Consider the following 12836-nt stretch of genomic DNA (forward strand, 5'->3'; position numbering starts at 1 on the left):
ACCTTGAGCGCCGCCGTGGCTTGTTTGTCGTGTGTTTATTTTTGATAACAGTTATGAGTTCGACATAAAAAGTGGTGAGATTAGAAGACACCGCGTTGCCTTGGTAGGAGAGTTGAATGCGTGTGCAGCATAAGCAACAGAAGATGAGGAGTGATTGGCTTAACACTGCCCCCTGGCGCCCGTAGGATGTACTGCAGGCAGCACCTCCAAACCAGCTTTGCAATCAGACGCCAGACAATCTCAAGAGGCCCAACGCGAGATGTAAAATCACCTCAGCTGGCCGACTCTTGATCGACCCGATTTCATGTTGCTAAAACAAAAAGGCTTTTCTGATTAAACAACTCTAGTATGGTCCAAAACATGCTGCGTTATTTTTTGCCATGGATGGCGACGGCTTTACAACGACTGGACTCTTTTTCTTTTTTCCCAGCACTAATCAATATGCAATTGCTTCTGCTGACCCACTTTTCACACCCCGGATCATTAAAGTTTCATCCGGCCTGTTGGCTGGCAAACAGTGGCCCTCGGGATCTGCCGAGGCCGGCAGAGTCAATCTGCGGGAGCGGTCTCCGAGGTCAAAGGTCATCTCCGGAGTTGCGATGACAAAATTGTTAAATAAATATCAATATTAATACATATAGACATCTATAATGTGTTGCAACAGAGGGGTGTGCTGACTTTTGAGACGTTCGTGGCGACGTGTTGAATTGATTTGAGGCAGCAAAAGTAAAAAAAAAAAAAACGAACAACGCTGTCATCAAATATTTGCAGTTGTCAGGACGACGGCGACGCCCACCTACCGGTAGCTCGGGTGGTAAATCGCCGAAGTGATGCCGCGGGAGTAGTGGGTGGAGAAGCTGAAGGTGTGGTTCTCTTGGAAGTTCTGCTTGGTGCCCACGCTGTCAAAAGAACACCACGCGGCAGGTGAGATAACGTCAACGAGCGAGCGGGATGCCAAAAACGTGGACAAAGGAGGCCCCTGAGGACATTGCGGCGACTTAGTGTCAAGCCTGACGTTCCATTCAAACTGTCAGAAGAACAGGAAGGGGAGGGGGGGGAGCAATAAGCTCTCAACAAAATGGAAAGCAATCATTCCAAATAAGCCCCACAATGTTTGGGCCATTTCTCCCGCTGCTTAATTCCCGACTTACACACGCAGGCGTCGTCGTGCGGCCAAAGCCTGGAATAATAGAAACATTTTGCCGCCATTCAAGCCGTGACCTCCAACGTTTCCACTCAGGCTGGATGAAAAGCACGCTGAATGTCAAGGCGAGGCCTTCACGTATAAACACGGCTGCTTTTTTTTTTTGATGGATGTTTGAAGAGGACGGCGAGGAGCCGCGCTGTCGGCCGAGGTCAACGCAATAACGGCGGACACTTTACGAAGCCCTTGGAAAAGATAACAATGGCCTCTTTTAACTCGGCTCCGGGAGAGACAAAATAAGAGAAACGACTCCGGGTAGACAGCTGAGCGAGCGAGCCTGGCTTGTTAAGCGATTTCTTAATGGCTGCTCCAAATTAACAGCCAAGGAGGTCATTCCAGCGCAGAGAAATAGCCGTGCTCCGGCTTTGGATGTGTTGCTGTGGATTCGAGGTGAGCGCCCACCTGACGAGGTAGCTCTTGAGCCCGCCCCCGTACGTGATGACCAGCAGCTCGGCCGACCACTGAGCGCCGCCCTTGTACTCCAGGAAGATGAGGCCCGCGACGGCACAGCCAAAATCCCCGGGGAAGCTCGGCTCCTTTGGGCGAGGGGGGGACAAAAAATCGCGGTCAATGAGATGCGACGTATGGAAAATTCCGCTTTGATTGACGCGCGTTATCGGCAAAAAAGATCGCCTGGATAGACGCGCTCCATCGTCATTATGCGAGGGATGGAAGTGATATGAGGCATGACGGAAGGATAAGAGAAATATCGAGGGAGGGCTTGAAGGTGCATCAAGTGTGCGAGACATAAAAAATGGCACCGAAGAAAAAGTTGACAACGACGCCAAGTCGCGCTTACCGGCGGGATGACAAACAGCTCGCTGCCCACCAGGTCGAAAAGGCGCACAGTGCCCGTGCTGTCGGCGAAGGCCAGTAGGGCGCAGTCGTGGCTCCACGCCACCCGCCGCCACTGAGGGTTGGGGTCCTTTGGCACTGCACAAAACGGCCGAGGATTCATTATCAATACAGATAAGCAAGGTGCCTGCCTGCGAAAATAATCCCTGGCCGCTGCCACGGCAATAAATCCCGACCCCGAGAAAGAGGCCGGCGATGATGTCGTATATCAGCGCGACGCGCTTAAGGAGCTATGGGAGCGCTACATCTTCATAATTGTCTCGCAAAGACAGAATACACAAAAAAGGATCCATCCCGCTTTTACTAAAGTTTCAGTCGGCTGTTTGGCCGAGACACTGATTCAGCAGAACAGTTTTGCTTTTTCGGTAGCTTTGCGTTAGACAGATAGAGAAGTGGAGCCAACAGCCAAAATCAATAAGTGACACCCTAAAACCTTAAAAAGTGTCCTTGACATTTTTTCCTCAGCAGGGGAAAAAAAAGCAGTGGAAGGAAATAGCTTGTTTTCTTAAGCTGGACCCCAAGGCTAGCTAATGATGAAAACAGCAGGGGCCCCAGAATTGCGCCCTGCGGAACGCCACGTGACGGCGGCAACCGAGACGAACACGAAAAGTTCTGTCGGACAAACAGGACGGAAACCACGCGGTCAGATCCAACAAAAGACACACGGCCGTAGCGTCCGGTGTCATTAGCTAGCATAAATTGCGCTTGTCCCACGTCATGTTTCATCCAGGCAACCAAACGCTCTCTCTCCTGGCTTCTTTTTCAATCTTTTCTTCCCATTACACCCCCCCCCCCCCTCTCCATTATGTATTGCACGCTCTATCTGCAACCGAGTGGGGCTCCATTTCCACATAAATGGCTTTTTTTTTTTTAGGATGGAGGGGGGGGGGGGGGTAAGACGGCATAAAATAGAATGTTTGCGTCTCTTCCTCTGCCGGCGTGGGTGGAAGTCGGGAAAGAAATCAGCCGGCTACGCGCGCCTTCCATGTAAAGAAGCCGCGTTTATCACAGCTCGACAGCCATGAATTATGAAAGGAGGCAAGCGGGACGATGGCGGGCTTAAGAGGGGGGGGGGGGGGGGGGGGGGGGGCAGGTAAGGCGGGAGGGAGGGAGCGAGCAGGCACAATAAGACAGCAAGGAGGAGAGGCTCCAAAAAAAGAAAATAGACGCTGCTATTTTGTGGACTTCATAATGCAACTAACAGAATTAAAACGACACAACAGAAGATTTTTTTTATTACTTGTTTACACGGACACGCTTCTCTGGAGTGCTTCTGAATATTGATTGGATTGTGACCAAACAACGCATCATTGAAATAATCCCTGCCACCGAGAGTCGCTCCGCCTACGAGCTAGGCTGAGCGAAGATCCGCAGCCACCTTCGAGCGACCAAGAGCGGCTTGGCTTTCGAGTCACATTTTCGGCTTTTTTTTTTTTTTCATTTTCACTTGATTTTGGACATGCAAAATGTGTTATTGGGACTGGCTAAAAAGCCCTTACCTTGGCATTTCCCAATAACTGAGCCAAATTCATCTCGGACAGATCTGAAGAGAAAAGAAGCAACGGGGAACACATACAAATACAGAAGTAGTGGATTTTACACACACTCAGTGGATCAAGTACAAAACAGAGCGCATTTGTGTCTGAGACGGTGCTCGGTAATGACCTGATCTCCACACACTGGTCCTGGACCACGGCCAGGAGTTTTCCGTTACTGCAAAGGTAAAGCCAAAAAGACACATGAGTGAGTTGAACAGGACATTTAATGCAGCAAAGACAACCGGCGGATCGATAAACAATCAAAGAGCAAACGTTTAGTCGCTGGTTTGTGTGTGTGTGTGTGTGTGTGTGTGTGTGTGTACCTCGCGAGCACTGGCTGCCAGCCAATCTGCTTGTTGACCAGCCGCAGGAGACCGAGCGGCAGAGACGAGCTGGACGGGCTGAAAGAGCCAACAGCAAATAAAATAAAAAATCACAACAGAATACAAAACACATTCCATTATGCACTTTTTTTTTTTTTTTTTACCTGTACCACAAATAGTGCAGGATAAGGCGGAATGGGCCTGGAAAAAAATAGATATTTCTGTTACAACACAAATATTGTAAATATAATATAGGAAAATTCTGAATTTCTGACACTTTAACAAATCAAAACTTACCTGTCACTGCTTTTGCTACAAGGGAGGTGTTTTGTTCCTTGTTGCCACGCAGCTGCAAGAATAAGATAATGAAAACTATGATTTATTTGAGAGGTGGCGTTATTGTGTTTTCATGTCAATTAAAGGAAATTTTATTTATGTTTTAAATAGGTTTTAATGGTTGTTCTTGATGAACGGGATAAATTAATTTCTCCACCTGACTGCCTCATTACGTTACATAAGTCATAATCATCCATCATAGTAATAAAAATCAATTGACAGCTTATCATGAAGTGGTTTTAAAAAGAAAATAAGTTTAGTTAACAAAGTTGGAGAATGTTTACGCTACGTGGCTGTGCATTGGCTAGAACACCACGTCACTCGTTCACGTTGCGGCTCCTTTTCGTAGGTCACGGTGCCGCAAATGTGGGAAAAGGAAGGCTGAGACATAAATTGGAAATAGCAGCCGACTAACCTGAGTGTCAGTCTCCGGAGGCCATTCGGTAATAACGAGTAAATCATACAAAATATTTTCCTCTTCACCTTCGAGGATGCTATCGTCCGCCATGTTGACTGAAGTGCACAACTGTGACAGGCGACTACGGCAAATGGTGAGGGACAAAAAGAACAAAAGCGGCTGTTTGGGAATTTAGGTAAGAGTGACATAATCCAATAAACTTGATTACACACAATAAAATCACAGTTTTTTTCCCCAGTATATATTTTATTGAAACCACACGTTTTTCTTGGTAACAAATGCATAATATTTACAAGTGCAAAGACGTTAATATTTAGAGTTGCAAATCGGCATTTATTTAACGTAGAAAAATGAGACAATACATGTGCGTGTTTGCAATTTGGACAAGAGTGTCAAGAATGGTAGATTGACAGGTGGACATTCCTGCCTTTCTTCTTCCAACTAAGGTGGCCAAGGAAGATCTGGCACCCAACCTCGGAGAGCAGCGCACAGTCCTCCACCTGCAACATAGTTGACAAGTTTTGCTCTGTTTTGTTTTGTTTTGAATGGAGCATGTGTACCTAAAGAAGTGTCCCTTCAAGGTAGACGAAAGCGTGGGTCAGGCTAGGTCGAGTTTCTTTTGCGTCTCGTTCAGTTTGTCTTGCAGCCTCTTCTTCCGCCAGTCCAGAAACTTCCTCCGCATCCTGTTGGCCTGCCAGCCGGCCGCAAAACCCGCTAGGAAGGAGACGACGACAGCTGCCTGCACTGACCTCTCTGAAAAGTCAGCCATATTCGCATACGGCGCTACAGACCTGTCAGACACACGATACCGGAAGTTAGGTGTCCGGTACAAGTCTCGCGATACTTCAGCTTTTTTTAAATAATAAAAAATGTCAACTGAATGTCAATTGTCCATCCTTTTTGACCCCACCCATTTTATTTATTGTGTAGTGCCTTAAGACGCATCATTTTATTTAAAAGTTTTTATTTGAAATGATTTTAAATACAAATAATATACTTTTTTTTTAATCCATTTACAATGAGAGTTCCTTTTGTAAACAAGAGTGGCAGATAAGAGTCGGCGTCTTTGTGGTACTTTGTTTGAATACAGTAAATTTGTGGTGGGAAGAGAAAGTGTAGAAGATGAGGGGCTGCAGCAAGCTATTCCAACATCCCTCCATATCCTCCTGGTGTGCGGAATCATAAGGACCAAGAGTGTAAAAGACTTGCGGCCATCAAATCAGCGGAGACCTCTCACTGCACACTTATCCACTCAGCATCACATCACTACATTCCATGGCCCACACTATCAGCTTGAAGGACCTCTTTGGTGGACTGCATGTGCTCGAGACCCCCCCCCACCAAAAAAAAAAGGATAGTAAGCCGCTAATTCCTGTTGTTAACACAGATTTTAACGGAACCAAAACAAAGAGCAGAGCATAACTGGTGTCCTTGATATACAAGTGGATTTTTACAACACAAATTATCATTGAGAATAAAAAGAAGTCACCCAGACAGGGGGCACTAGAGTCCAACAACGCTAAAGCCCAAAAAAAAAAAAAAAAAAAAAAATACTGCCGAGCCGAGAACAATGGCGGGTGCATGGCACCCAAGTGACCTTTTTTTCCACGTTCTTTTTTTATTTTTTTTGCCACACTGCTTGTAGTCGTAAGGCTTCTCAGGGCGATGATGACACGCCGGAATGTGCGGCGACCAAAACGGACTGGATCTGTTGTGTACTAGTGCGTAGGAGAACTTCTGATGACACTATTAGAAAATAGCAGTAGCAATTCAAGTCCTATTAGAAAGTCGATTTGGTGGGAACGAGTTGTCGAGTGATTGTGACAACTTGCGGCCAATGGAACACAATTTGTTTGGATGGCGCGCGCGCGCACGTGGCCCCTCGCAAGATGGCCGCTCCGGTCCCCACTCGCTCGCACCTGTACACATTCTTACCAGGTTAGAAACACAAACACGCCAGCGCGCACACACATACACGTAGAAAAGAGGCCAGCTGGCGTGGTGGGCGGGGACATGGATGAGTGTACAAAAATGTCCCGGCTGAGTCTCTGCGTCGGTCTGTGAGTGTTGAGGGTGGGGTGGGGGGGCGGTGCTGGCAGCGTGTGCGCACGCGCGTGCGTGTTCAGTCGTTGTCGTCGTCGTCTTCGCTCTCCTCGATGCCGTCGCTGTCCTCTTGCTCCTCATCCTCTTCCTCCGTGTCGGGGATGTCCCACTGGGGGTGGTTGTCCAACATGGCCTTGGCCTCGTGCACCTCCAGCTGCGCAAACGTGTCAAAGCGTGTCACATGACAAGTCTCTCACACGGACATTGCTGCGTTTCATTCAGCTAGTTTCGAGCACCCACCTTAAGCGGTTTGATTTGATCCAGTCCCAAGTAGGAATCCGATCGCAGGATGACCGAATATTGATAGTTGCCCGTTTTGGAAGGCGCCGGAAACTTCAGCTCCACCTGGACGAACGCGAACAGACGCCGTGAATCATGGGACACGTAATTCCGATGACAAGTGTTTCCTTAACGTGCGGAAATTCTCTGGACCCACCTCCTCAGTATCCTTGAGCGTGCAGACGTGGTAGGGCATGGACACGAGGGTCTGGTCGCGCCGGTCGGCGATGTAGAGCCACCACCACTCCTGCTTCTCCTCGGGGTAGTAGAGGCTGTAGGCCGCGTGCGTCACCTTGGACTTGGTCTCCAGCAGGGCACGCTCTCGCCGCTGGATGCTCTGCTGCAGCGCCTCCCACTCCTGGCGAGTCAAAGTTTGAGAAGTTTCTAAGGCGATCCCGTTTTTTTTATTTATCGTCCGTGTCGGCGTGTCCCGCTTTACCGACCTCCTCGTCGTCTCCGGCCATCTCGTCCACTTCGGTGTCGCTCTGCTTGTCGCTGTCTTCGTCTCTCTCGCTGGGAGAGTCTTTGTTGGTCTCGGCCTCGTCCGACTCGCTTCCTTTGTCCGAGCCCTCCTCGTCCTCCTCCTTGGCCGCCGAGGGCGTCTCCTGCCAGGCGCGCAAGTACGAGACCACGTTTGGTCGTGTTTATGAAGAGCGAGGGTCCGCGCTATGAGCAACTTACGTTTCCCGCTACTAAGCTGCCGTTGGCCTGCTTGCTTTTGACGGGCGCCGGCGTGGTCTTTTTCTTGGTTAGCTTTTTTTTCTTGGATTTGGCTGTCTTCTTGGTACCTTTGTTCTTGTTCTGCCACACTTGCTTTGCTTTCACTTTACTCGCATCTCCCTGTTGAGCAAGAAAAAATGTGACACCGCTCGGAAACATTGATTCCATTTCTTTGGATGTTCATCTTAAGGTCCATATGGAAGTTTGAAGCAAAGCGGCTTCTGCATTAATTCTATGAGAAGCTTATCCCACCATAGTGCGCCGAATTGTCTTCCTAGTGTGGATGTGGATTGAGTGCTTTTCATTGCCAGTTAGTCCTTACCACTTCCTCCGTGGGGGCGGACTCTTCTCCTGGACACGGTGAAGGCTCCTGCTCCTTTTCAAACACCTCCTGCACAACAAGTACAGGCAGCGTTGATTCAATTTCGAAAAGAAATAGGGCAACACTGCCCTCTAGTGTTCATCTGTAGAAATGCTTGTGCATTTCAGATCGGTCAAGTCATTTTTCGTGCCCTGTGTCAAAAAAAAAAATGCTGACACTTACCACCATTCGTTTTCTGCTCAAGGTGACCGTTACCGTGACGATGGAGCCCGCCGTGATGTTGTTGCTGTCTTCGTCGTCGAGGACTGCACAGACATGGACCGTCAGTGCGGGACAACAGCTGCAGGTCTCACAGACAGGCGTGTACGTTTCCATGCTGACCTTGTAGTTTGGTGTCCATGGTGATGTGAGGGAAGCTGCCCAGCACGGCCATGACCTCGTCGTACTTCTCCTCGCCCATGAAGCGCAGCATGCTGCGTCGGTCCGAGTCTTTGAGACTCACCAGGTCCTGCAGACTGCGGACCTTGTACTTTTTGGAGATGCAGTAGCGGAGGTGCTCTTCCTCAAAGTGGGGCAGCTGCAGCAGGGGCGACTTGGACTCCTGCAGGCCCTGCACGATCATCTGGGTTAGCTTCATGCAGTTCTCGATGGTGACCAGGCGAGGGGCGTGGAAACCTGCACCAAATGCAAGTCGTAAGAGTCACATGAGGACAGCAACGTGTGATGAACAGCCTGACCTCCTCTGCTGTTGGCCATCATAGTGAGCTGACAGCCCACGTTGATCATCTCCTGGAGGAGAGCCGGACTCTTCTTCACCACGAATCTCTGATCTGAAGCGGAACACGGCGGGTTACGTGATGGTTTCCGACGCCATCTTGTTCACGTGCGGTCTGACCTTCGTCCAGCTCCTCCGACACGTCCATGCGTGCCAGGTGCGAGAGGACCAACACTCGGGCTTTCAGACTGTACGGGTAGCAGAAGGGAGGCTCCTTCTTCTTCACGTTGATGTTCCCCAGCTCACGAATCAACTGCAAGGTGTGCAATTTGTTTGACACGTAGGAATTTTTGGGTCACACTGAAAGGAATATTAGCGTGAGAGTGGAGGCAAGATTGTAACCTGTGGCACTTCGATGTTGTCGGTGGGTCGGATGGTGGCTTCTTTATTGCTGCGAGGGTCAAACTCGAACGCTGCTGTTAGCACCATGACTAACCCTGCAAACACAATTGGGAGAAGAAAAGAAAAACATGACTTGGTCCTAAGTAAACAACATGATGAATCGAGCCGACACGTACGCTTCATGTTCATGTTGGGCGTCTTGTACATGAAATGCATGAAGAGCTGAGTGGTGTTGATGAGGATCTGGTCTCCGCTGTATCGGATGGAGCGGTACCACCACGTGCCCTAAGACACACAAAGCGCACTGAAATAAAAAAAAAAAACACACAAAACATTTCGCCCAATAATACAAGAAGACTACTTACCACCACAACAGGGAGGATGACCATGAAGGCCAGACCGTACACCAGCAACACCTAAAAGAGATCACAAAGGATTAGAGCTCAGCTGAGCGTTTATACTGCCACCTGGTGGTCAAATCGTGCACACCACAAATCACCGCACTGAGTTAATATTTCATAACCAATTAAATCCTTATGTTATGACTATATGTTTTTATTAGGTCTAATATAAAGTGTGATTTAACAAGAGTGCATTTTAATTCATTTAAATGGGTTTGAAGGATGCGAGACAGGTAAAAGTACATCATAAATATTGTCACGTCCCGCTATACAGGTGAATTTCACCTATCACGGGGTAAGTCCAGAACCGTGATAAATGGGGGAGGGGGGGGCGTCACCCTACACTGCTGAGTAATGTTTGGATATGGCGAAATAAGATAAACACCAGCATTGAATTCTTCTGGTCCACAATCCAGGCAGGCAGGGCGATGCCAAAACTGGTTGCTGCAAAGACAAACAGGTTAGAGAAACGAGGCCACCCTTCTCTTCCCTTCCTTCCATTCACAAACTCACCGCCGGGCCCATCCGGGTTGCCGTACATTTCCCAGTTCTTTCGGGACTGCTCATTGGTGAGACTGCGAGCAGACAAAAGGACACTCAATGGCGGAACGCGCGTTTGCCGAGGGAGGCGAGGAGAAGGCGAGCGGGGCCGTACGCGGCGTAAGCTTTGGCGATCCTCATGAACGTGGCCTCGTCGCCGCCTCGGTCCGGATGGAATTTCAGCGACAGCACGCGGTACTGCTTCTTGATCTCCGACAGAGACGAGCCCTGCGCGACGGCAAACGAAAAGACAATCGGGCTCAGTTTCAGAGGGAAAGTCTTTTCAAATCTCCCGCGTGCCAATTTACCGGGTCCAAGCTGAGGACTTCGTAAGGGTTGTACTCCTGGTACTCCCTGTCCAGCTTAGACACCTTGTATGCCAGCAACAGGAACACGGCCCAGCCAAACAACAAGGCGGCTTTCCTGAAAACACACACACAAGAGCTTCCGTGCCGGCTCTCGTTTTGATAACGCGGCCGATGGTGTCGTCTTCCACGTTCGGATGTTTGGCATCCGCGCGTGCAACTTCAACTAGTTTCCATGACAATAGCAAAGCCCGCAAGGTCTGCGCCGCATCAGCATCTGTTGCCATGACAACCCTCCCTCCACCTCTGGCCAGTTAAAAGTCGTCGGCCAACGTGAGGAAGGAAAAAAACGCCGCCACAAGAACCAAGCCGTTATATTACGAAAGAAAAGGGTCACAAAATTAAGAGGGGGAAAGGTCACAAGAAACCATGAGATGGAATATGCCTGGCGAATCAATCGTACGTTTGCATTTCCTTGTCAGCGCGGCGCTCGCCACTCCCAAAATAGCGACACGAGTAACTAAATTTAGAGCGGCGTCCTTTTGTAAAGCGGCGTGGCGAGGGTTCAAAAAACGGAGCTGTGACGCTGAGACATCAAACAACACAACAGCGACTTGTGCTCACTTGAGTGTGGGGACGACGCTCTGCTGAGACTTGAGGAGTCGCAGTCGGTACCACAGGCACCTGCCGTGCACCCTCCGCAGGCTCTTGAGGCGCAATTGTTCTAGAAAAAAAAAAAAAACACACATCAGCATCATTTCATTGAGGTAGCAGCCACCACGCCTGACTCGCATCAATGTTACACAATCCGATATTGACAATGTATCAACTGCTGCCTGTGATGACATGGCAAGAATTCAAGGCAAACTCGCTGAGAACGTTACATAAGCCGCTGGAGTTATTGCCGACCTTGTTGACAAACACGTCCAGATAAGCTCTTATCAGCCAGCTGTTACACAAATGTACCAAATGTCTGTACTCCCTAATCACTACGAGTGGACCGAGATAGTCCACTGAAAAAAAGTCACTAAGGCATCATTAAGGAGTCGGGAATGAGTGAATTTGTATCACAAAATTAGTTTTTTTCACACTATCATCTTCAATTGTGCTGCTGATTCACCACCAGGGGGCAGTATAAGACAGCCAAACAGCAATACGGTGCAACTCCTCTCAACCCATCAGTTCGGTATTGATATTAATCATTTTTTGCAAAAGTTCAAGAACACATAAGCGTTACAGATTGATAGTTATACGGTCAGTTTACACGTGTTGTGGTTCAGATAGTCATTACTGAAAGGCCTCATTTGTTATGCTGCATGCAAATGGAAAAAAGTTGCCAAGCAAGGATGTCTTGCAAGCATTTATAAATCAATTTCAAGCATTCTTAAATCAATTTAAATTTGCAATTGCTTCACTATACTTTTCACTAGTTAAACCGTGACCTTTTTTTCCTTCCTATTGCTGCAGTGACAATTGAACTAGGAGGATTAAAATCCCCGTCAAAGGCAAATCCACATTACTATCGAGGCATTACTGTCGTGTACTGCAATGCACTTGACCTCTGCGTCTTACTAAGAGTACGTGATTCGCGTCATGCTAACTACGAAATATACGTCAACGGTAGTACTAGCATCACGTAATAATAGTGCAGTACAACTGTACAACAATACTAGTAATAGTATCACGCAGTTGTCAACTAGGGCACGGTTTTGAGTTATTCGTAACATCTAATCGCATCATTATGAATGCTCGGACTCATGGAAAGACAGTAATAAAATTATACTAGTCAACATCAATCAGTTCACTAGATGTCAACTAGTGCGCACTTGTAACATGTCTTGGCAGTATGGAGACAAGTCATACTGCTAGCGGTTTGGGTAAAACGACTCAACTTGTGCGGACAAAGAGCGTCCTGGGAGATGAAGCTGAAGCTTCGGCAAAACGAATAAACGCCAACGGGTTCGGGACGCTCGCGGGAGCCGTCCCTTAGCTCAAGCTAGCAACGGAGCCCGACATCGGGGCCTTACCAGCATTCTGATCCCGGGGCCAGAGGTAATAGGTGGCCGGGATCACGATGAGTCCCACGAACGACGTGAGAAAGTAGAAAAAGGTGTTGCCGCTGTCGTCGTATTGGAACTGCTGGCCGGCCATTTCGTCAGTCGCGGCGCCGTCCGAGCGTCGTTCGCCGCCGCGGGACGTCCGTGGGGCCGCTGCTTCTTCTGCTTGTGCCGCTGGAAGCCCGCTGAGGCTGAGTGGCGTTAGGTAGTCGGTTAGCCAGCTAGCATCCAACCGGATGAGTAAGAGGCATACGTGGTGTACGCATGCGCAATCGGATTCTTCTTCTTCTTCGCTGCGTCCCCGCCCCGCATTTTGTT

At 48.8% G+C, this 12836-nt stretch overlaps 3 protein-coding genes across 3 annotated transcripts in view; all 3 read right to left on the reverse strand.

Annotated features, from left to right (window-relative positions):
• The window catches only part of nbas (NBAS subunit of NRZ tethering complex), a 30908-nt gene extending 26120 nt beyond the window's left edge, over positions 1-4788 (reverse strand). Inside the window, exons 1-9 of the mRNA XM_049757533.1 lie at positions 4672-4788; positions 4218-4269; positions 4085-4121; positions 3921-3998; positions 3725-3772; positions 3559-3602; positions 2004-2137; positions 1607-1740; positions 801-899 (exon numbers count right to left, since the gene is read on the reverse strand). Coding sequence (XP_049613490.1) covers positions 801-899; positions 1607-1740; positions 2004-2137; positions 3559-3602; positions 3725-3772; positions 3921-3998; positions 4085-4121; positions 4218-4269; positions 4672-4764 — 719 coding nt within the window. The 5' untranslated portion in view covers positions 4765-4788. The remainder of the gene's footprint in view (positions 1-800; positions 900-1606; positions 1741-2003; positions 2138-3558; positions 3603-3724; positions 3773-3920; positions 3999-4084; positions 4122-4217; positions 4270-4671) is intronic.
• Positions 4789-4986: 198 nt separating this feature from the next.
• On the reverse strand, positions 4987-5506 carry LOC125990465 (mitoregulin). The gene is made up of 2 exons (XM_049757689.1): positions 5235-5506; positions 4987-5174 (listed from the first exon to the last, which is right to left on the reverse strand). The coding sequence occupies exon 1, from the start codon at positions 5441-5443 to the stop codon at positions 5273-5275; it is 171 nt and encodes a 56-aa protein (XP_049613646.1). The 5' UTR covers positions 5444-5506; the 3' UTR covers positions 4987-5174; positions 5235-5272.
• A 115-nt stretch (positions 5507-5621) lies between these two features.
• sec63 (SEC63 homolog, protein translocation regulator) lies at positions 5622-12765 on the reverse strand. Its single transcript, XM_049757565.2, has 19 exons — positions 12489-12765; positions 11086-11185; positions 10465-10579; positions 10272-10384; positions 10130-10191; positions 10002-10060; positions 9581-9631; positions 9392-9500; positions 9216-9310; positions 8994-9126; positions 8836-8928; positions 8480-8773; positions 8321-8403; positions 8099-8167; positions 7738-7896; positions 7500-7661; positions 7214-7414; positions 7018-7122; positions 5622-6931 (listed from the first exon to the last, which is right to left on the reverse strand). Exons 1-19 carry the CDS (start codon positions 12610-12612, stop codon positions 6797-6799), a joined length of 2262 nt encoding a protein of 753 aa, XP_049613522.1. The 5' UTR covers positions 12613-12765; the 3' UTR covers positions 5622-6796.
• Between the last annotated feature and the right edge of the window lie 71 nt (positions 12766-12836).

The sequence above is a fragment of the Syngnathus scovelli genome, chromosome 20 (genome assembly GCF_024217435.2).
Source record: "Syngnathus scovelli strain Florida chromosome 20, RoL_Ssco_1.2, whole genome shotgun sequence".
In the NCBI taxonomy this organism is placed as follows: domain Eukaryota; kingdom Metazoa; phylum Chordata; class Actinopteri; order Syngnathiformes; family Syngnathidae; genus Syngnathus; species Syngnathus scovelli.

Coding starts and splice junctions, on each gene's coding strand:
- sec63 (XM_049757565.2), bottom strand. CDS start 12,612: ATGGCCGGCCAGCAGTTCCAATACGACGACAGCGGCAACACCTTTTTC. Junction 10,580..11,085: donor AGCGTCGTCCCCACACTCAA/GTGAGCACAAGT, acceptor GTGTGTTTTCAG/GAAAGCCGCCTTGTTGTTTG. Junction 8,404..8,479: donor CATGGACACCAAACTACAAG/GTCAGCATGGAA, acceptor ATGTCTGTGCAG/TCCTCGACGACGAAGACAGC.
- LOC125990465 (XM_049757689.1), bottom strand. CDS start 5,443: ATGGCTGACTTTTCAGAGAGGTCAGTGCAGGCAGCTGTCGTCGTCTCC.